The sequence below is a fragment of the Pantherophis guttatus genome, chromosome 15 (assembly GCF_059756535.1).
Source record: "Pantherophis guttatus breed Tessera chromosome 15, ASM5975653v1, whole genome shotgun sequence".
Taxonomy (NCBI): Eukaryota; Metazoa; Chordata; class Lepidosauria; order Squamata; family Colubridae; genus Pantherophis; species Pantherophis guttatus.
The window spans coordinates 10698886-10720260 of record NC_142077.1 but is presented as its reverse complement, the minus strand read 5'-3'; the positions used below and the strand labels follow the sequence as shown (position 1 = coordinate 10720260).

General features: G+C 49.2%; 1 protein-coding gene across 7 annotated transcripts in view; it reads left to right on the top strand.

Annotated features, from left to right (window-relative positions):
* The window catches only part of UBR4 (ubiquitin protein ligase E3 component n-recognin 4), a 133337-nt gene that overhangs the window by 48513 nt on the left and 63449 nt on the right, over positions 1 to 21375 (top strand). For 4 of the 7 annotated variants that reach the window (XM_087879108.1, XM_087879106.1, XM_087879107.1 and 1 more), the window contains exons 41-55: positions 337 to 495; positions 2269 to 2421; positions 3027 to 3254; positions 4482 to 4639; positions 5575 to 5746; positions 6095 to 6296; positions 7843 to 8006; positions 8123 to 8339; positions 9447 to 9663; positions 14031 to 14063; positions 16651 to 16714; positions 17615 to 17749; positions 19311 to 19485; positions 19640 to 19780; positions 20645 to 20766. In XM_087879108.1, coding sequence (XP_087735234.1) covers positions 337 to 495; positions 2269 to 2421; positions 3027 to 3254; positions 4482 to 4639; positions 5575 to 5746; positions 6095 to 6296; positions 7843 to 8006; positions 8123 to 8339; positions 9447 to 9663; positions 14031 to 14063; positions 16651 to 16714; positions 17615 to 17749; positions 19311 to 19485; positions 19640 to 19780; positions 20645 to 20766 — 2340 coding nt within the window. The remainder of the gene's footprint in view (positions 1 to 336; positions 496 to 2268; positions 2422 to 3026; positions 3255 to 4481; positions 4640 to 5574; positions 5747 to 6094; positions 6297 to 7842; positions 8007 to 8122; positions 8340 to 9446; positions 9664 to 14030; positions 14064 to 16650; positions 16715 to 17614; positions 17750 to 19310; positions 19486 to 19639; positions 19781 to 20644; positions 20767 to 21375) is intronic. The other 3 variants (XM_087879111.1, XM_087879110.1, XM_087879109.1) reach the window with 1 other exon arrangement.

Genomic DNA, 21375 nt, shown 5'->3' with positions numbered 1-21375 from the left:
TCAACCTTGAGCCTGGTGAGATTTGAACTGCCAAATTGCTGGCAGCCGGCAGTCAGCAGAAGTAGCCTGCAGTACTGCACTCTAACCACTGCGCCACCACGGCTCATAAAATACAGAACGGCAATGGAAAATTTCCACTTGATAGCCATCAACGGTGAGCCAAGCACCGTTTGGACGAATCTTCTCTTCTTTGCAGCTGGGAGGCAGAGATCGCTGCGGACGTCTTGGGTGGAAACCAGGATTTGGGGGAGCTTCCAATTTTAATTTTTCTCCCCCTTTCTTGGGAGAAAGTAGTAATTCTCTACCACCATGTCCATGTTCTTGTTGCCCTCACAGATCACCGTGCTGCAGCTCTCTGCGCTGCTGAAGCAAGCCGATTCCAGCAAGAGGAAGTTGACGCTGACCCGCCTGGCCTCCGCACCCGTCCCCTTCACGGTCCTGAGCTTGACCGGGAACCCCTGCAAGGAGGACTATCTGGCTGTTTGTGGCTTGAAGGTAGACACACACACTCACACACACACACACACACACACACACACACACACACACACACACACACACACACACACACACACACACACAGCAGGCTGGCTGTTGACTCCCTGCTCCTCTGCAAAGAGGTGTTGTGACCTAGTCTTACTGAGTCATTACAAGACACAATTAGTCCCAAATAAATTACAAAGCCCTAAAAAAAGTGGCTTATTATCATCACCATGTTTCACACTTAGACTGTTGCAGCATCCCTGTCATCACGTGATCAAAATTTGGAAGCTTTGGCAACTGGTTCAGATTTACAACAGATGCAGTGTCCTGGGGTCATGTAATTCCCCTTTTGCAACCTTCTTTTTTTGGTGGGGGGGGGGGGGGTTGTACCCGGCTTCTACAAGTGCCGTTTTGGACAGGGCCCCTTTCGGAGTCCTGCCCTGGACAAACACAGGGCCAGCATCAACTGCATCTTGAGGACCCCAATCCCCAAGAGAGGCAGCTGTCTGGATTCGAAGGGCAATGACCGTCATTAAACCTCCCCCCCGAGGAATCCTCAGGCAGCGCGGGTGACAGCCAATGCCCTCCGGTCCTGCCAACCCTGTATCTGACCTGCCGCTTTCACAGCTGCCGTCTCGTCACACCGACGAGGCGGGCCTAGAGACCCGGCGGCCTCTGGTGTGGCGTGACGCCGGCTGGGGTCCCTCCGAGGTCCAGTCATGAACCCCCGCAATAGAGAGGCTGGAATGCCTGTCTACGCGGGGTGACCAGTACCTCATCGGTACCCGTCCTTTTTGCGACCTTCTGACAAGCAAAGTCAATGGGGAAGCCATATCCGCTTAACGAATCTTATTCGTAACTTTACAGCCGCAGTGATTCGCTTAACGACTGGGGCAAGGAAGGTGGTAAAATGGGGCAAAACTCACTTAACAACTGCCGTTTAGCAACGGAAAAAATTGGCTAGGACTACCTGTAGCCCTTCGCTGCCTCTTCCAGTGGGAGCTTGGTGCAGGCACCGCTTGGATTTCACCGGCTGGCGTCCTTCTCTTCTGCACAAGTCCACCTGCTGAGCACTTGTCCCTCTCCCAAACCCAAACTGGAATCACGCCTTGCCTCCGTCCACACTTGTGATGTGAAGCCAAGCTTTGCAGGTTATAAACTGTGTGTCAGACCAGCCCCAATCCGATCCCTTAGGAAAGAAAAACCTTTGACTCCATTTGGTTAAAGCAAAGTTTTTTTTTTTTTTTTACTAAGGATGTTGGTTGCAGTAAAGTCAAGCCAGCTCTGAAATCTCCTGTGCTTGCTAGATACAAAAATAAGGTGTAGCTTTGCTCCCAAGCCCATCCTACCCCCCCCCCACCCCGTAACCAGTCTATTTCTAGCCAACCAGAGCTCACCAAGATGTTTTGAGAACTCTGAGGTGTTGGGGGGTAATCCGTATATTTCTCAGGGTGCCTGGCCGTGGGATACTGGTACAAACGGGATCCGGTTGCTCTGATTCTTCTAACCTATCATTCCCCCCTCCCACTTTTCTATGACATATACATAAAACTTTATTGCCCTTTCATCCTTCCCCCTTTTGTCCTCCCCCCCTCCCCCATTCTTTTTATGGCAGTATATGCCTTTGAGCCCTCCAAGCCGAACCAGGCAGATCTGACACTATGGTTCGTGATCACGATGGTGTGCTCGACAAAACATAGAAAACCATCAGTCTTTCTCTCTCTCAGCCATGCGCTTGCCTGTACGTGTTTCTCTGTTAACTCCTCTTCTCTTGCCCCTTTCCAGGACTGCCACGTCCTCACATTCAGCAGTTCGGGCTCCGTCTCGGATCACTTGGTGCTCCACCCTCAGCTTGCCACGGGCAATTTTATCATCAAGGCAGTCTGGCTTCCGGGATCCCAGACGGAACTGGCCATCGTCACTGCCGACTTTGTCAAGGTAGGGTTGAGTGGAGGCCGACTAAACTCCTCCTGTCCCTGTCCCTCTGCTCTGATCTCTGTCAGACCTGCCTCAATCCGATCCCTGAAGAAAGAAAGACTCTCAATTCCCTTTGGATGAAGTGATAGGCTCTTTTACTAAAAGACGCTGGTAGCAGTGAAGTCAGGCTAGAACTAAATCTCCCGTATGAAAGCATACAAGCTTTCCCTGTCAATCCGTTGCTCCCCCCCACCCCCCCCCCCACCCCTTGACCAGTCCAACGCCATCCAATGGGCAGAGATCTAGGTGTTTTGGGAACATTTAGTGTTTGGAGCAATTGACATTCCATTACCAGCTTCTCCAGCTTCTCAGTGTTCTTGAAGACTGGTATGAAGTGGTTCAAAGCATCCCTGATCTTCCTCTGCTGTCACTTCCTGTTTCCCAGCACTATCCTAGCACATTGTCCATTTGTCTCCTTGCTTCCCCCATTTCCTCCTCACTATTGATGGCAGGGTGCTGATGATGGAGGAAGATGCCAGAACCCTCTTTGGTGGCCAGGTGGGAGGCCATCTCTCTGGTCTTCCCTCCCCACCCCAAAGTCTTGCCTTTTCCTTCTGCTCGCACAGATCTACGACCTCTCGGTGGACGCCTTGAGCCCCACTTTCTACTTCCTGCTGCCCAGCTCCAAAATCCGGGACATCACTTTCCTCTTCAATGAAGAGAGCAAGAACATTGTGGTCATCATGTCCTCTGCGGGCTACATCTATCTGCAACTCATGGAGGAGGCCAGCAGCGCCCAGCACGGCCCTTTCTACGTCACCAACGTCCTCGAAGTCAACCACGAGGACCTGAAGGTATCCCACCCTGCATTCAGCCACCGGCGCTATCCAGAAACTCTCCCTCCCCATTTAGAAACAGGGTTTCCTTGATTCTCAGAAGCCACCTTTGTGTCAAAAGTGGTTTATATTTTGAAAAGGCAACTGGACAGATTTTGAGGAAAAATCCGAGGAAGTTTTGCTTCCTATCCTCTAAGCTTCATCGGTTTCTATAGGAAGCTGCGGGAGACGGAAGGACCCTCCTTCCATCTCCCCACAGCTTCCTATAGAAACCGATGAAGCTTCCAGGATAGAAAGCGAAACATCTTGTTTTTCTTCAAAATTGCCTTTTCAAAATAAAACTACTTTTGATACAGTTATGACCTTTATTGGTAATATGTGTTTGAATCTGTACGTTGATTTGTCCTATAGGCTAATCAATTGTGATAACCGAGGGCATGGCACAGAGATAACACAGGCAGCTGGCAGTTCAAACCGCCCCTTTATTGCTCCAAATTTCCCAAATGCTTCCACGTTTCTGGCAAGTCCCAGAGCAGAGTGATAACAAACCCCCACACAAACCTCAAGCAGCCTCTGGCTGCAATTAGTCCAGCCCGGCGCTGTCAGCACCAAAGCTGCACAGCAATAAATCCAAATTTATTTGGCAAATCAAGGAGCTCAGGAAGCAAAAGATCCAGGTAATTCGTCCAGAACGCCAGAAGGAATGCAAAGACTCTTGGAAAGTTCAAACATCGGCACACAACACTTCAGGAACTCAGTGTTTGTTCCCGACAAATGCCCCTCCCCACAGCATCTCCTTAAGTCTCATTCCCCAGGTGTGCCTTGTGAAGATGGGTGGGGCACGCTTCTCCCGAGTAGCCTGCTCAGTCTGCGCTGTTCACGCCTTCTCTCCACTCTCCGTGCTCTCGGATCAGGAGGGGGCGGTCCTTGCTTCTCGCCTGAGCTCTGTCTCTTATGTTCATCCTGGCCCTGTTCCTCCCTGCCTACAATCTGTCCTAATCCTGAAAGTCCCTGACCTTCCCCATTTTCTTCCCAAAACAACGAAGCCACCACCCCCTCAATCTCTGTCGGCTCAGGTTCCAGCTCGTCTTCCCCCACAGATTCAGGCTCCGACGGGGGCATGACATCAATCAATCAATATACATGTATACCTGGATAACGGAGAATCTTCGTGGACACTTTAGAGTCAGATACGGTTTGGGGGGGAAGCCCACCTGTGACCACTGCCTTTGTTTTCCCTGGCAGGACAGCAATGGCCAGGTGGCCGGGGGCGGAGTGTCCGTCTACTACTCCCACGTCCTGCAGATGCTTTTCTTCAGCTACAGCCAAGGGAAGTCCTTCGCGGCCACCATCAGCCGAGCTACCTTGGAGGTATTACACCTCTTTCCCATCAACATCAAAAGGTGAGGCCTTCGCTCTCTCCCTCCCTCTCTCCCTCCCTCCCTCCCTTCTTTGAGTCGAGATAGATGCAGAAAAGCCAGGGTGTCAGCGTCCCAGCACTGACATATAATAAAGGGAGGAGAAGCCTGAACTTTTGCCTGCTAAATTCCTTTGAAGATTCTGTCTCCTCGGAGATGGGGAGGGGGGGAGACATTCCTGTGATCTGACGAAGAAGGAATCAGGAAAGTGACTTGGAAGATAGCCAATGAGAAGCAGAGAATTGGGGATCGGAAAGGGAGGGATTGGGGAGCAAAGGTCAGTATTGATGTCGAAAGAGTCAGGATCAGATTGCTGTGCTCGAATAAAGAGAAAATTTCCTTGAAGATCGGCAGTTTGGAAATTCATTTATTTTGAGATAGCATTGAAACCTGACACAGGGAGAATTTGGGAACGGGGAGTGTCTGGCCTCTGAATTTCTTCCGCTTTGGGGAGGTCTTGTCCAGGTAGCCCTCGACTTATGACCACAACTGAGCCCCACATTTCGTTATGTTGTTAAGGGAGACATTGGTTCACCCCATTTTTGCAACCTTTCTTGGCCTCGGTTGTTAAATGAATCACTGCAGTGATAAGTTAAGTAACCCAGTCGTTAAGTGACTCTGGCTTCCCCGTTGTCTTTGCTCGTCAAAAGGTCGCAAAAGGGGACCCCGTGATTCTAAGACCGTCATAAATACGACGCTGGTTGCCGAGCGTCTGAATTTTGATCACGGCGGGGGGAGGGGGGGGCTGCAAAGGTCATAATTGTGAAACACGGTCCTAGGTCACTTTATTTTTTTTCAATGATGTACTAACTTGGAACGGTCGCTAAACGAACCGTGGTCATTCGAAGACTCCCTGTATTCTTTTTTCTCTGTCTCTGCCGGCTCGTCAACACTCTCTTAATCCCCTCTTTTCTTCACAGCTCTAACGGGGGCAGCAAGACCTCCCCGGCCCTGTGCCAGTGGTCAGAGGTCATGAACCACCCCGGCCTCTTGTGCTGCGTGCAACAGACCACCGGCATCCCTCTCGTCATGATGGTGAAGCCCGACACTTTCCTGATCCAAGAGATCAAGACCTTACCGGCGAAAGCCAAGGTGAGTTCAGCAGACCAGCCTTTCGGAGGTTGGGGGGTGGGCTTCAACCAGGAAGGTGAGCGAATGCGAACGGAGGGGCTCTCGAGCTGATTGAAGACCCGCAGAGCCGGGACGAGTCACCGTGGAGCACCGAAATCGGCTTCTGAGTCAGGATTGGCAAAGAGATGCGGGCGGAGGACGGGGACGGGGACGGGGACGACGACTTTGATTCAGGATCCACAGCTTTGGTTCGTCCCAGGTGGCCAGAATTCCTGCTGAGCCTCCTTTGCTTGCCGGCGTTCTTCCTCTCTCTCGCACGCACGCACACGCATACATGGCGTCAACGCTGGTCCCCCTTCCTGTGCTTAGATCCAAGACATGGTAGCCATCCGTCACACGGCCTGCAACGAGCAGCAGCGGACGACCATGATCCTCCTCTGCGAGGACGGCAGCCTGCGGATCTACATGGCCAACGTGGAGAACACCTCCCACTGGCTCCAGCCCGCCCTGCAGCCCAGCAGCGTGGTCAGCATCATGAAGCCCGTCCGCAAGCGCAAAGCGGCAGCCATCCGTAAGTCGCGGCGAGGGCAGGTTGGACGTTGGGCAGAAGGTGGTTTCTCCTCCACCTCCTCCTCTCTTCCTCCTCCTTCCCTCTCTCCCTCCCTTTTGCTCCCTCCGCTTCTCCCCTTTTTCCTTCCCTCCCTCCCTCCCTCTCTCTATCCCTCCCTTTTCTTCTTTCTCTTCTCTCCTTCCTCCATCTCTCCTTCCCTTATCCTGCTTCCTCCTGCTTCCTCCATCTCTCATTTTCCTTTTCCTCTTCCACATTATCCCTCCTCCTTCTTCCGCTTCCTTCTTCTCTCTTCTCCCTCCACTTCTCCTTCCTCCTCCTCCTTTCTCTTCCCCTTCCTCCTCTTGTCTCCTTCCTTTCTCTTTCCTCCTTCCCTCCTTTTTCTTCCCTCCTCCTCTCTCCTTCCTCCCTCCGCCTTCCTTCCCTTTTCCTTCTTTCCTCCTTCCCTCCGTCCCTCTCTTTTCTCCCTCTTCTTCCTCCTCTGTCCATCCTCCCTCCCTCCCTCCTCTTCCTTTTTCTTCCCCTTCCTCCTCTTGTCTCCTTCCTTTCTCTTTCCTCCTTCCCTCCTTTTTCTTCCCTCCTCCTCTCTCCTCCCTCCCTCCACCTTTCTTCCCTTTTCCTTCTTTCCTCCCTCCCTCTGTCCCTCCCTTTTCTTCCTCTTCTTCCTCCTCTGTCCTTCCTCCCTCCCTCCCTCCTCTTCCTTTTTCTTTCCCTTCCTCCTCTTGTCTCCTTCCTTTCTCTTTTCTCCTTCCCTCCTTTTTCTTCCCTCCTCCTCTCTCCTCCCTCCCTCCACCTTCCTTCCCTTTTCCTTCTTTCCATCCTCCCTCCTTCCGTCCCTCCCTTTTCTTCCTCTTCTTCCTCCTCTGTCCTTCCTCCCTCCCTCCCTCCCTCTGTCCTTCCTCCCTCCTCCTCTCTCCTCTCTCCTTCCTCCCTCCACCTTCCTTCCCTTTTCCTTCTTTCCACCCTCCCTCCTTCCGTCCCTCCCTTTTCTTCCTCTGTCCTTCCTTCCTTCCTCTCTCCTCTTCCTTTTTCTTCCCCTTCCTCCTTCTCTTTCTCTCCTCCGTCCCTCTACCATCCCTCCCTTTTCTTCCCTCCTCCTCTCTTTCCTCTCTCCGTTTTCCTTCGTCACATTTATTTATTTATTTATTTACTTACTTACTTACTTATTTATTTATTATTCGTATTTCTATGCCCCCCTCCCTTGTATGAAAATTCTCTGGTCACCACTATAGATATCAAACATCATATTGTTTTCATGTTTTCTGTTTCCTATCGGCCCATCCTTTTGCTCTCAAAGACCTTGCAGTCCAAAACTAAGAATAGGGAGGGAAGACAAGTGAGAGTGATGAAGAAGGAAGGACCTGGAGAAAGACAGGCCTCTGGTTATGTTGTAAACCAGGATGGTTGCATGGCAGAGATTTGACCTGGGAAGAGGGGAAGTCTGAATTTCAGGAAAGGCTTCCCAGAGCAACCACAGCTGTTCCTCCAGTTTCACCCTCTGCTTGATGTCCCGCTGACGACCTGTTCTGTTGCTGCCCTTTCCCTCCAGCCACCCGCAGCTCCACCCAGGTGAACTTCCCCATCGACTTCTTTGAACACAACCAGCAGCTGACAGACGTGGAGTTTGGGGGCAACGACCTCCTACAGGTCTACAATGCCCAGCAGATCAAGCACCGTCTCAACTCCACCGGCATGTACGTGGCCAACACCAAGGTAGGGATCTGGCAGGGGTTAGCGATGGCGAGGAAGCCCCTTGGCTGCCGGCGGGAGGAGAGGCCGAGTTCCTGGCCTTTCCTGCCTGTTGAGCCGTTCCTGTCCTTTCTCGGTAGCCCGGGGGCTTCACCCTCGAGGTGACCAACAACAACAGCACCATGGTGATGACCGGCATGAGGGTCCAGATCGGGACACAAGCCATCGAGAGAGCTCCTTCCTACCTGGAAGTCTTCGGCCGCACCTTGCAGCTCAACCTCAGCCGCCCCCGGTGGTTCGATTTCCCCTTTACTCGTGAGGAAGCCCTGCAGGCCGACAAGAAGCTGACCATTTTCAGTAAGAGCCCTGATTTTTAGTTGTCGTTGCGGATGCCAGTGTCAGACCTGCCCCAGTCAGGTCCCTTGGGAAAGAAAGACCCTCGACTCCCATTTGGCTGAACTGATAGGTTCTTTGTCTAAAGACTGCTGGCTGCAGTAAAGTCAGGCTAGAACTAGATGTTCTGCGTGAAAAGGTTACAGATTGTTTCCCCCCCCCATCCCAGTCCTCCCCCCATGACCAGTTTGTCTTCCGCCAGGGAAGAGCCCTTTAGGTATTGTGAGAAATCTCTTTCTTTTTTTAAAAATTAAGTTTTATTGGGTTTTTTCCCCCTAATACACACCCACATATTTTATGAAACAGAGTATTGACCATATCATATCATATCCTATATACAACTTATCACATCCAAATATATTTTACTTAGTTACAATTTCTGCCAAAGTGTTCTTTTTCCATATTTTTAATCAAATCTTAATATTTCTATTCTTATTTCTATAAACAGTATCTTCTTTCGCCCTCAAATTCTATTTTTTCCATTTTTAATCATATACATTCTCTTTTAATATTTAATAATTCATTCTTTATCCTCATATATTTAAACATGTTCGGGGATGCCTTTCTTCCATTTCATCTTTATTGTTTTACAGCAATCTTTCTTCTCTTTCTCTTCTTCTCCCTCTCTTCTTTTATCCTTCCTCCCTTCTTCTTCCCTCCTCTCCTACTCCTTCTCTACTTCCCCTTCCTTTCTCCCCCTCCTCCTTTCTTCCCCCCCATTTAACCTTCTCTCCTACTCTTATTTCCCTTGCCTTTCTTCCTCTCCTCTTCCCTTTCTTCTATTCCTCTCTCTCCTTCTCCCTTCCTTCAATCTCCCTACTCCTTCTTCCATCTCTCTCTATTGCTGTATTCAAGAAATCTCTTGAGATGTTTGGGGGCCACATCCACGTTCCAGTCTCAGGGTGTGTGTCCTTGAGGGCTGGCACAAACTGGTTTCTTGCTTCCCTGATCTTTGTCAAGCTGTTCCTTTCTTCCTATTTCTCATTACACCCTCATTGATTCTTTTTGCCATTTGCTGAGGGGGGTGCTCAGTGGCAGATCCACCCCCCTCTTTTCTTTTCCCAACTGCAGTCGGGGCCTCTGTGGACCCCGCCGGAGTCACCATGCTGGATGCCGTCAAGATCTACGGCAAGACCAAGGAGCAGTTCGGTTGGCCGGACGAACCCCCGGAGGACTTCCCGACGGCATCCGTGAGCAGTGTCTGCCCCCCAAACCTGAATCAAGGGAACGGGGCCGGAGATACGGAATCGGCGACCCCTGCAGCCGTGGGCGGCACCGTCTTGGAGAGGTAAATAATGGGCCAAAATTCTGCTCCTCTCTGTGAAGCCCCTTTCCTGGCCCATATTGGAAATCAATTCTAATATATCCCACTGTGCAGGGCATTCTTTAGCAAAGGCATGTCCAACTTGGCAACTTTAAGGCTTATGGACTTCAACCCCCAGAATTCTGGCAGTTAAAATCCACAATTTTTTAAATGTTTTATTTGTTTTATTTATGTAACATTCATTTTTCATCAAACAGTGTGTGGTCTTGGTACAGTTATTTTTAAACCATCATAATACACATATTTGTTGCGGTATTCATCATCATAATATTGATAAAATAATAATAATATGATAATAATAGTACTTAACATCATCTTCTTTAACAACTTTCCACTTTAGCATTCCCTCTTTTTACAATACAATACAATACAATTCTTGTATATTTAAACATTTATAAACCCCCCCTTCCACCCCCCCTTCCCACCCCCCTCCCCTGACTTCCCAGAAGAAAAACAGGGTATAAGTTTTATCAAACATACGCTAAAATATGCTAAGTTAATGCAAGACTATAACTCCCTAGACCCCTTAACTCCCCTTCTACAAATTATTCATCAACCTCCCTTTAAACTCAAAATAACATATAATCCTTTAGGCCTAAGAGTTTTAAAAACATTAACAAACACTAATAGATCATTCAGAGCTTAGAATTCTCGTAATACATCTGTAAGAAATTCTTAGTTCATTTTCTTAATCATTTTACTCTCCCTCCTACTTTTATTCTCAAAATTCAAATATTTTTTCTTAAACCTTAATTAATCATTAATTGAATTCTTAATTCATTTACTTAATCATTGTAATTAGTCATTAATACATCAATTATTAAACCAAAGAAAATTAATCTTCCCTTCTTCCTTTCTTTCTATATTTTTTCCAATCTTTCTTCCTCCCTCTTACTTTTATTTTAAGGAGGTTTTGATTTTCAACTGGGGGTTGATGTATCTTTGAAACTTGCCCCTTTCTTGAAATCATTTCTTCTGATTTGGAGCCCCCATATCGACTCTTCTTGCTTATATAATCAGTCAGTTCATAGAACGAAAAGTTAACTCGATGAGTTAACTGCAAATACAATTCTTTATTGGCCAAGTGTGATTGGACACACAAGGAATTTGTCTTGGTGCATATGTTCTCAGTGTACATAAAAGAAAAGATACGTTTGTCAAGAATCATAAGGTGCAACACTTAATGATAGTCATCGGGTACAAATAAGCAGTCAAATCATACTAGGAAACAATCAATATAAATCGTAAGGATACAACAACAAATTACAGTCATATAGTCATAAGTGGGAGGAGATGGGTGATAGGAATGATGAGAAGATTAATAGTAATAGTAATAATTATATCTCCTCCCTTCTAACTTCTGTTTCTGTTGTCTAGCCATTGATAAAATATGTCCCATATCAAAAAATATTCAGCTGCTTCTTTATCCTTAATAGTAAGCGTTAGTCTATCCATTTCTGCGCATTCTAATAGTTTCTTAATTACATACACTTCAGATGGGATCTCCTCGTTTTTCCATTGTTGCGCAAATACAATTCTAGTGGCAGTTAATATATGCAAGACCAGATATGTACTAGTCTTTTTATCATATTTTTCTGATAGAATGCCCAACAAAAATATCTCTGGTTTCAGGTCTATATGTTGCTTTGTCATTTTTTTCCAGCCAAGTATGTATTTTCGTCCAGTATGTTTTTTAGCTTTTGGGGCATGTCCACCACATATGGTAATATGAACCAGATGATTGATGACACTTCCAACATTTAGCAGATCTATCTTTATACATTATACAACATATAAAGAGAAATCCACAAGTCTTAAAGTTGCCCTAGTTGGACACCCCTGCTTTTATCAGCTTCCAAATCCTGCAACCCCTTTTTCTCACCTTGTCTTTGCCCCATGTGTTTTGGAGATGCAGGAGGCCAGACAGTTTATGCTCAGCCTGCTCTCTGTCGGGGATACCCCGTCCACCTGCTGGTTGTAGCTCCTTTGCCCCCCGCCTTCCCTCCCCTTTAAGTTCCCTTTTTGCTTTTTAAACCTCCCCTGTTCGTTCCCTCCTCAGCTTGTTCTCCAGGGCAGTTTTGAGGCAAAAGAAATGTGAGGCAGGAAAAGGCGGACTCCAATGCGGGATGAAATTTTGCTGGCTTGGGTTTTGCTCTTGTATTTAATGGGAAGGGCAGGAAGAGAGAAGGAAAGGAAGGGAGCAATTTAAGAAGAAAAAGGCACGTGCGGAGCTGAGGTGGAGTCCCCCTTTAGCTCCAGTGGGTTTCTTTTCAAAGCAGAATTATCTCTGTCTTGTATGTGCAATTATTCCATGCTAGCATGTGCAAAAATCATCATCCCTGGGGTCTAGGAAAATTTCTATTCGACATGCTGGAGGTGCATCTTTAAATTTGCCAATTGTTTCTGGAAAGTATCTTTCTGGGTTGTCCTTCCATTGGACAGCACCAGTTTTGGAACTCTCCGCCACTGGAGATTTGCAAAAAAAAAAAAAAGCACGTCGACTTAGTGACACTTAAAGGCTCCAAAAATTCAGTGTGACCCAGAAGCTGATTTTCCTGGGTCTGTCTTCTCTTCGCCAAGGTTGTGGTGCAGAAAGCTCGTTGCAGGATTCCAGTGCCACACAGAAGACCTGACTTGGCATCTGTCTGGCAGATGGGATCTTCGATGGCTTGTGCCTGAGGTCGAGGATTGGATCTGCCACTTGTGTCCGTCCCCGTCCTCCCGCTGCAACCGATTTTGGTCAACACACTACAAAAAAGAATGTTGAGACTTTGGAAAAAGTGCGGAGAAGAACAGCTAAGATGATCAAAGGCCTGGAGACTAAATCATTTGAAGAAAGGCTGCAGATTTTGGGTCTGGCTAGTCTAAAGAAAAGAAGAATTAGGGGTGACACGATAGCAGTATTCTAGTATTTGAGGGGCTGTCACAAAAAAAGAGGGGGTCAATTTATTCTCCAACGCACCAGAGGGCAGGACAAGAAACAATAGTTGGAAATTAATCACAAAGAAGCAACCTGGAATGAAGGAGAAACTTCCTAACAGTGAGGACAATTAACCAGTGGAACAGCTTGCCTCCAGAAATCATGGGTGCTCCATCACTGGAAGTTTTTAAGAAGAGTCTAGAGAGTCACTTATCTCAAATAGTATAGGTTCTCCTGCTTGAGCAGGGGGCTGGACTAGAAGACCTCCAAGGTCCCTTCCAGCTCATTCATTCTATTCTATTTAACTCCTGTGCCACCCATCTCCCTTCCAAGGGGGATTCTGGTGCCATCCTTAGCTGGTGCCCTCCAGACCCCACTGGCAACATCGAGAGTCTGTTTGTGCTTTTTCTTGGAAGTTGAATTTTTACAGGCTGAAATTCTGCAGTCGGTTCCGTTTTGCACTGCAGACCATGAAATCTCGTTCATTTGCAAGGATCATGAGGCCCAGTTTTATTCCCAGGAAATTGTCGACTGATTTGAATTCAGCCGGTTGAGCCCCGTAACATTCAACTGTTGCTTTAAACCCATACAGTCTGGATCATTAGAGGCAAGGGAAAGAAGTCACTCCGTTTTCAGTCATGATGGCCTCCTGCAGCCCTCTGCTATCAAAAACGGAGCTTGGGGAGGCTGTGCGCAGCCCACGTGGGTTCCGTTTTCAGCCACGACGGCCTCCTGCAGCCCTCTGCCAGCTAAAACGGAGCTCTGGGAGGCTGTGTGCAGCCCACCTGGGCTCAGTTTTCAGCCACAATGGACTCCTGAAGCCCTCTGCCAGCTAAAACGGAGCTCTGGGAGGCTGTGCGCAGCCCACGTGGGTTCCGTTTTCAGCCACGACGGCCTCCTGCAGCCCTCTGCCAGCGAAAATGGAGCTCCGAGGGGGGGCGCACCAGCCTCCCCGGTTCCGTTTTCATTGACAGATGGCTGCAGGAGGCTGTCACAGGCCAAAACGGAGCCTGGGAGGGCCGTGCGCAGCCCTCCCAGCCTCCATTTTCACTGGCAGAGTCACCACAGAGCCGGTCCTTCACTGTTTCCAGGGCAGCCCCGTAGGCCAGATCTAAGTACCCCGCAGGCCTTAAGTTTGACACCCCTGGCCTAGAGGCTTCTCTTCATTGCTTCATTGGAGCCATTCTCCAAGGAATCACTTTTATTTGGGTCCAGCTTTGCCCACGCACCTCCCTTTCCTCTCTTCCCCCCCAATTCCCAGCTCCGTTTAGTTTGCTGACTCCCTTTCCTTTGTTAAGTTGCTCTTAGGATGTGTTTTTCTCAATTCTGGTTTCTGTGAGCTTCGTATCTTTTCATTTATATCTACCTACATTATTTTTTTCCCCCTTTTCCTTTCGTTTCCTTCCCAAAGTCCTGACACTGAATCCTTAACCACCCTGGACCGGTTAGTATCCTGCCTCTCTCTGCACGAATGGTTTTGTGTGACAGAGACGGCTGCCCACTGCTTCCATCCTCCTGGCTGTTTTTCTTTTTTTTTTTCCCCTCCTCTCCATTTGTTCCTACATTCGGTCGCTCGAGGATTTTTAAAGTATTAATCTCCACTGCGCTGCTTAATAACGGGGTCCCTTGCATGGCAGATTGAAGTCAGCAAAAAAAGAGAAAGAAAGAAAAACCTCAGCCGTTCGTTTTCCTGCTTGGCTTCCCTCTGGTTCTCTCTGCTCCTGGCTAACTGTTGCCTGCAGTTTAGGCTAAAAAAATATATATAAAAAATTAGAGGGCAAAGCTTAACCAGCTTTTGAGAAGGGTGAGGTGGGGAGAACCCGTAACTTTCCTGCACGCTGTGTGAAGGAAGTCCCTGAGGGACATGCTAGCTCTGTTTCACTGGCTCACATCCTTCCTGGTTTTTCTAACCTAGAAGGAGGTCCCTTTTTGTAAGTTGTTTTTCATTGCTTGTTTCAGACGCCTGCTAGATGATGAAGATTTGAGCATCTTAAATAGGGAATTCACTGAACTGCTTGTTGGGTCTGTTCTGGCTTTCTTTTTTCTGGTTTCCGACTTTTGGGGGGCTCTTTTCCTGGTTGATATGTATGGTGAAGATCAGAAGGGATCAGTTCAAAATTGGAATGTTGTTGATAAAAGACACAAGAATTATTCCAAAAGAAGGGCGGGGCTGACTTCACAAAGCTACAACGTGTTTCATGGCTAGCTCCATGAGACCGTCAAAATCCCAGCTGCCGGGAGGCCCTAATTGAGTCTAAATCACCTTGGAGGAGTAATAAACAAGGGGAGCACACTCTGTCTATCTCAGGGAGCCTGCAAACTCCCTGATCGATCCGGAGAAAGCTCTTCAAACTGACGGCTGGGAAAGCGGCCATTGCGTGCCGCTATGAAGCTGGGGCAGTCTCCGGAAGAGCAAGAAGTCGGAAGGAAGGTGTGATCGATCTGGGTGAGATACTTAAGATAGGAATCTTTAAACCCTTTGTTTAAGAAGAGCGGAATATCTACAGAGATTCTCCACCATCCAGGTCGTGGTTGTCCCAAAAGTGCTTTTTCAAAAGGCAACTGGATTTTCTTGGTTTTTATCCTTGAAAACGTTTCGCTTCTCATCCAAGTTAAACTCACCTTAGTTCACTCAGAACTTAAGATGCTCCTTGGATGAAAAGCAAAACATTTTCAAGGGGGAAAAAACCCGCAAGAAAGTCCAGTTGCCTTTTGAAAAGCCCCTTGGGACAGTAAGCGGAAGGGCAAATGAGACCTAGATTGTTGTGGGTATCTTTACCCCACTGCGCAAAAGTAGAATCCAGAGAACTACAGACTTACCAGCTTGAACTTTTGATAGATTGGAAGATTTTGGAGTAGCTCATACAGAATCATTGCGTAGCTCTCTCGCCTATCATGCATAATTACCATATTTTTCGCACTATAAGAGGAACCTAGCTTTTGGAGAGGAAAACAAGAAAAAAAAATTCCACCTCCCAGCAATTTGCCTCCTTGCAGCAAACAGCAAACAGCCTGGTCAGCTTCAGCACAGCCTGATTTAGCACGAGCAGCTGGTTGGCTGTTGGATCTGCCTCCTGGAATACCGCTGATCAGCTGTTCCAGGCTGCGAGGATCGCCGCCGCCCACCACTGCATATCACCGCCTCCACACGCCCCATTTTCGGCCTCCATGTGCCCCATTTTCGGCCTCCGCACATCCTGTTTTTGGCGGTGATTTTTCGTTGCTGCCTATCACCTCCACCTGGAATGGGGCGAAAACAGGACTCGTGGAGGCCAAAAATGAGGTGTGCGGAGGCTAAAAATGGGGGGCACGGAGGTGATTATAGGCAGTAGTGGCAATCTCCACAGCCTGGAACAGGTGATCGGCAGTATTCTGGGAGGCAGATCCAACCGCCAATCAGCTGCTCATGCTAAATTAGGCTGTGCTGAAGCTGACCAGGCTGTTTGCTGCAAGGAGGCAAATTGCTGGGAGGCAGAGGCTGGCGGGTGGGGGCCGATGGGTGGTTGGGGCTTCGGCAACATTCGCTCTATAAGATGTACAGACATTTCCACCCACTTTGGGGGGGGGGGGAGTGCGTCTTATAGACCGAAAAATACGGTAAGTCAGCCTGGATTTATTCAGAACAAAATAGGCCCATTAATGGATAGCGGGGACACTGTTGATGTAATATATCCGCAGGCATACAGGCTTTTGTGTTTTCTTTGAATAAAACAAGCTTCCTGAAAGTAACTCATCTTCACTGCTATCACCCTATCAGGAACTAGAGGGGTGTGACCCGGCCAGAGATGTGCCCTAAAACAGCCCTGAGTTTTTCCGAACACGAGCCAGATTGCCCTAGATTTGCATGGTGCCTGTAGCAGCTCTTTCTTTTGCTTTGATTCTTTTCTCTGCGCTGGGGAGAGCAAAGGGTTTGGCATCCTCAACTGCTCCCCACCTTCTTTCTGAGCCATCCCGGGGTGGGGGCGGGGAGGGGGTGCTCTTATGTTGAGCCTTTTCTGACCAATCTTTTCTCCTTGTCTTTCCTCCTGCAGGCTAGTAGTGAGTTCTTTAGAAGCCCTGGAAAGTTGGTTTGCCGTCGGACCAGTCAACGAGAAGGCAAGTCCCTTTGCTGTGGGGGGGTTTGTGGGGAGGCTGGAGAAGAGAACGGTGACGCCTTGAAGCCCTGATCTTACGGATCCTAACTTCTCGGACTGCTCTGCTGAAGCTCTTGTGACTTAGGCTTCCTGAGTCATTAAAACACACGAGTAGTCCCAAAAACCTCTTTTATTGCAACAGCTGTGAATTACGTTCATTCACAGCTGAGTCCCAATTAGTTGCAAAAAATTCTTCGGGAGAAGTCCTTCGGGATAATCACCAACCTTTATCTCCCTTGACACTCTGCCAAAGACCTACTTGGCAAAGCCACACAGATTCCAGAATCAACCAGAGATGCCGACTGGGAACAGAATTAACGACGTTGCTTTCCTGCAAAGGGCCCACGTGCCTTTGCTCCTCTTTTAAGCCTTATGGGAGGGGCCAATCAACTCCAGGCCTTACTCCCGAGTCATCCCTTTAGTTTTAACTGTTCTTGCCTTCTGGCAGCTCTGCGCATGCGCACACTGGGAACAGGCTCCTCCTGTTCCTCAGCCTCTCTGCTGTCCGATTCTGGGGGCTCCGGAGTCCACACATAACTCCCAGATGGCCCTGGGCCCATCTCTGCCTCCGACGCAGAGCCCTCATCCGGGCCTTCCCCAGACTCCAGGACTGACCCATGTTCCTCCCCAGCCTCCTCACTGTCTGACTCCACTGCCAGCTCCACAGACTGCTGACGGACCACAACAGAAGCAGAGATTTGTCTGGAAATGAGCCTCCCTGTCCTCCATCCAAATTAAGATTCAGAAATGCAGCCCCTTGGGTCTTGAGCAGGCTGTGGCATTCTCCCTTCTTGTGGGTGGGTGGGCACCTTCCCAATCCCCCAGAGCAAGCGCCATCTGACTTGAGCTCGTCTGCCCTCAGGAGAAGACCAAGGCTGCCACTCAGGAGTTGGCCACCATGCTGCTGTCTACGCCGGCCCCTTCCAGCGTCCAGCAGCAGACCAAGAGCCTGCTGGCCAGCCTCCATGCCAGCCGCTCAGCTTACCACAACCACAAGGTAAGTGAGCCAGTTTCCTTCCTCGACACAGCTTCCCAGATCCCTCTGTCCGCCACCCTGCGGATCCCCAGGGGAATTCGGAAGACACTCAGCAAAGTCTTGCCTCAGTTTCCACGTGCATCTGGATTTTCTGTTGTTGTTGTTGTTGTTTTTTTTGAAGACCTTTTGCTTCTCATCCAAGAAGCTTCTTCAGCTCTGACTGGATAGTGTGGAATGGAAGGATTTGTACTCCTTGCAGATTGCTGGTTATTTGCATTCTTTTAGCAAGTCATTTAGTGTTCTGTCCCCGTCCCACACGCACACACACCAACAGACGTTCAAGAGTTAAAGACCAAACCAGCCGGCAAAATCCTTTTCCTTATGATAACGGAACTTGGCAACAACCTAGTGGCCGCCTGCCAAGAGTTTATTATTTACGAAGAGGAGAGATAACTTCTCCCCACTTCTGATACATCAAAAGAAACAGCTCAATAATTACGGAGTCAATCAAGTCCAGAGATAATCCAGCAAAGTCTATAGCAAAAAGTCCGGCAATGCAGAATGGCGTGGAAGCTTTCAGCTTTGTTCGTCACAAGGTTTGACTGGCCACCACGCTCCCTTTTATATCCTGTGGGATGTGGTCCAGTGACTCAGCCTAATCTCGGGCACGCCTTTTCTTCTGTTGCGCGCGCTTATCTCTGCGACGCTGGCGTGGATCCAGCCAAGACTCATTACCCTCATCACTGTCCATCTGTGGCTGCGTGGACGTGCTTGGCCCCGGTCCTATCTCTTGCCCTTCGGCGGACACCGAAGGCATTGCCAGAGAGGAGGGTCCTGGAGAGGGAGGCCTTGCCAACTCCTCCCCTTCACTCTCGGAGTCCTCTCCTGCCGATGACACAGGCTCAGGCAACGGAGCCACAACATTTAGCTTCTTCTGCTCTGTGGAAATCTGTTCATAACTCCGCATCGTTCGAAGGGTATTCATCCCAAAGTGCCATAGTTAAATGTCTATGGAGATTCTCAGTCATCCAGGTCATGGTTGTCCCAAAGGTGCTTTTTCAAGAAGCAACTGGACTTTCTGGATTTTGCTTGAAGACGTTTCACTTCTCATCTAAGAAGCTCTGAGCTTGTCTCTTGAAAAAGCACCTTTGGGACAGCCATAACCTGGATGGCTGAGAATCTCCACAGACGTTTACCGATAGAGCCACACGGGCGCAGGAGAAGCGAAGCCAGCTCTGAGGTTTTCGCGTGAAAAACAGCACAGTTAATTTCCCCATGTGGGGAATACCCATTATCCAATCGCACGGCCGTGAAGCGTCAGGATTTTCTCAGGCTGCCAACGGCTCCCGTACATTCCTCGCTGCCCTCCCAGCTCCCAGTACATTCCAAGCATTCCCTTCTCCCCACCCCCACCCCCCTTCGTTTCTGTTGTCAAGTTGAGAGTAGAGGTGCGTTGCGAGTCAGCCTTGACAACACCCCTGCTGGCATTGGCGTCGTCTTGTGTTATCTCGTGGCATCGGGTGATTGTGAGGAAGGGGACTCCGATTCAGCTCTTTCCTTCGGCACGGTCTGCCTCCCACAGGATCAGGCCCTGTTGAGCAAAGCCATCCAGTACCTCACCACCTCGAACAAAGAAGGGAAGGATCTGGAACCGGAGGTCTTTCAGAGATTGGTCATCACGGCCCGCTCCATCGCCATCATGCGGCCGAATAACCTGGTCCATTTCACGGAGTCGAAGTTTCCGTCTCTGGAAACAGGTAGGGCAAAACTGTCCTCTCCTTGCACGCAAATCCCCACGCGCCCAGCTTTCCCCCCCACCCCCCATCTTTTGAGAACGATGTGTGGGTTTGTGGGGTGGGGTGGGGGCTTCCATCTGCTCAGCAAAAAAAAAGCCTTACCTTAAACTTTCAGAAAGCATCGAAGAAGGGCAGGAGGCTGCGAAGGCCCCGGAAGGAGAAGGGTGCAGTTTTATCACCCAACTGGTCAACCATTTCTGGAAACTTCACGCCTCCAAACCCAAGAACGCCTTCCTGGCGCCTGCGTGCTTGCCAGGTGGGTTCCGTCTTTCTCGAGCGGGGATCAGACATGGCTGCCAGGGTGGCAACAGCCGTGCAGAGTGTCCATGCCAAATATTTGTCCCAACTGAACTGCTCATGCTGCCTTCTGTCTCTGGACCCTGTAATGGTCTCCTCCAAGCTCCTCTTAACAGTCCACTCCCTCCCTCCCTTTTCTTTCTTTCTTTCTTCCTTCCTTTCTCCCTCCCTCCCTCCTGCCCTCTTTCTTTCTCTCCCACCCTCCTTTTCTTCTTTCTTTCTTTCTTTCTTTCTTTCTTTCTTTCTTTCTTTCTTTCTTTCTTTCTTTCTTTCTTTCCTTCCTTCCTTCCTTCCTTCCTTCCTTCCTCTCTCTCTCTGTCTCCCGCCCTCTTTCTTTCCCTCTCCCACCCTCTTTTCCTGTTTCTTTCTTTCTTTCCTTCCTTCCTTGCTTCCTTCCTTCCTTCCTCTCATTCACTCCCATCTTCTTTCCTTCCTTCCTTCCTTCCCTCCCTCTCTTTCTTTCTCTTTCTCTCACCCTCTTTCTTTCTCTCTCTCCCACCCTCCTTTTCCTCCCTCCCTCCTTCCCTCTGTCCCTCCCTCCCTCTGTCCCTCCCTCCCTCTTTCTTTTTTCCTTCCTTCCTTCCTTCCTTCCTTCCTTCCTTCCTTCCTTCCTTCCGTCCTTCCTTCCTTCCTTCCTTCCTTCCTTCCTTCCTTCCTTTCTCTCTCTCTTTCTCTCCCTCCCTCTTTCTTTCTCTCTCTCTCTCCCTCCTTCTTTCCTCCCTCCCTCCCTCCCTCCCCTGGAACAGAAAGGGCACCCGTCCATGGCCTACAGGATTCCCACTTTCCCTGAGCTCTCTCCTCCCCCTTCCTCTCTCTGCCGCAGGGCTGACCCACGTCGAGGCCACCGTCAACGCCCTCATAGACATCCTCCACGGATATTGCATCTGCGAGCTGGACTGCATCAATGTCGCCTCCAAAATCTACATGCAGATGTTGCTGTGCCCGGTACGTTGTTTCACGGCTGGTCTTAGGTCCGTTCCCAAGCAACCAGGGCATGCTAGGAGGACAGAGCGTGTCCTGCTCCCCCACTCAGCATGGGTGGCCAACCGAGGACCCCAGAGGGAGCAGCAGGAAAGACCTGGCTTGTCTCTTGCACCCTCGGCTGCTGGTTGGCTGTAGCAGGGAGCAGCCAAACCCGGTGGGAATTGGCAGCCTGGTGAGGAGAGGGTAGGAAGGGCCATCTGCTCTTCCTCCTCCTCCTCCTGGAGTGCCCAAAAGAGGGGAGGCAAAAGGCTCTGAGAACTCGGCTGCTTCTGCTACCCTGTTTTTCCCCAAAATAAGACACCCCCTGATAATAAGCCCAATCACACTGTTATTGGTGTTGTGTTACCAACCAGCAGAGTAAATGCACAAGGAAACGTTGCTGAGAGCAATGAATAAGAGATGTGCAAACTGGTTTATCAAAAGCTTACTTTATAGTGGAGAAAACAGTCTCATAGTCTTTAAATAAATTCCAAGTCTTTGCCATTTAAATCAGTCCAGTAGTTACAGATATCTTCTCACCAAACAGACAGTAGTTGGTTAGAATAACAAACTCACTCTGGTTCACAAACC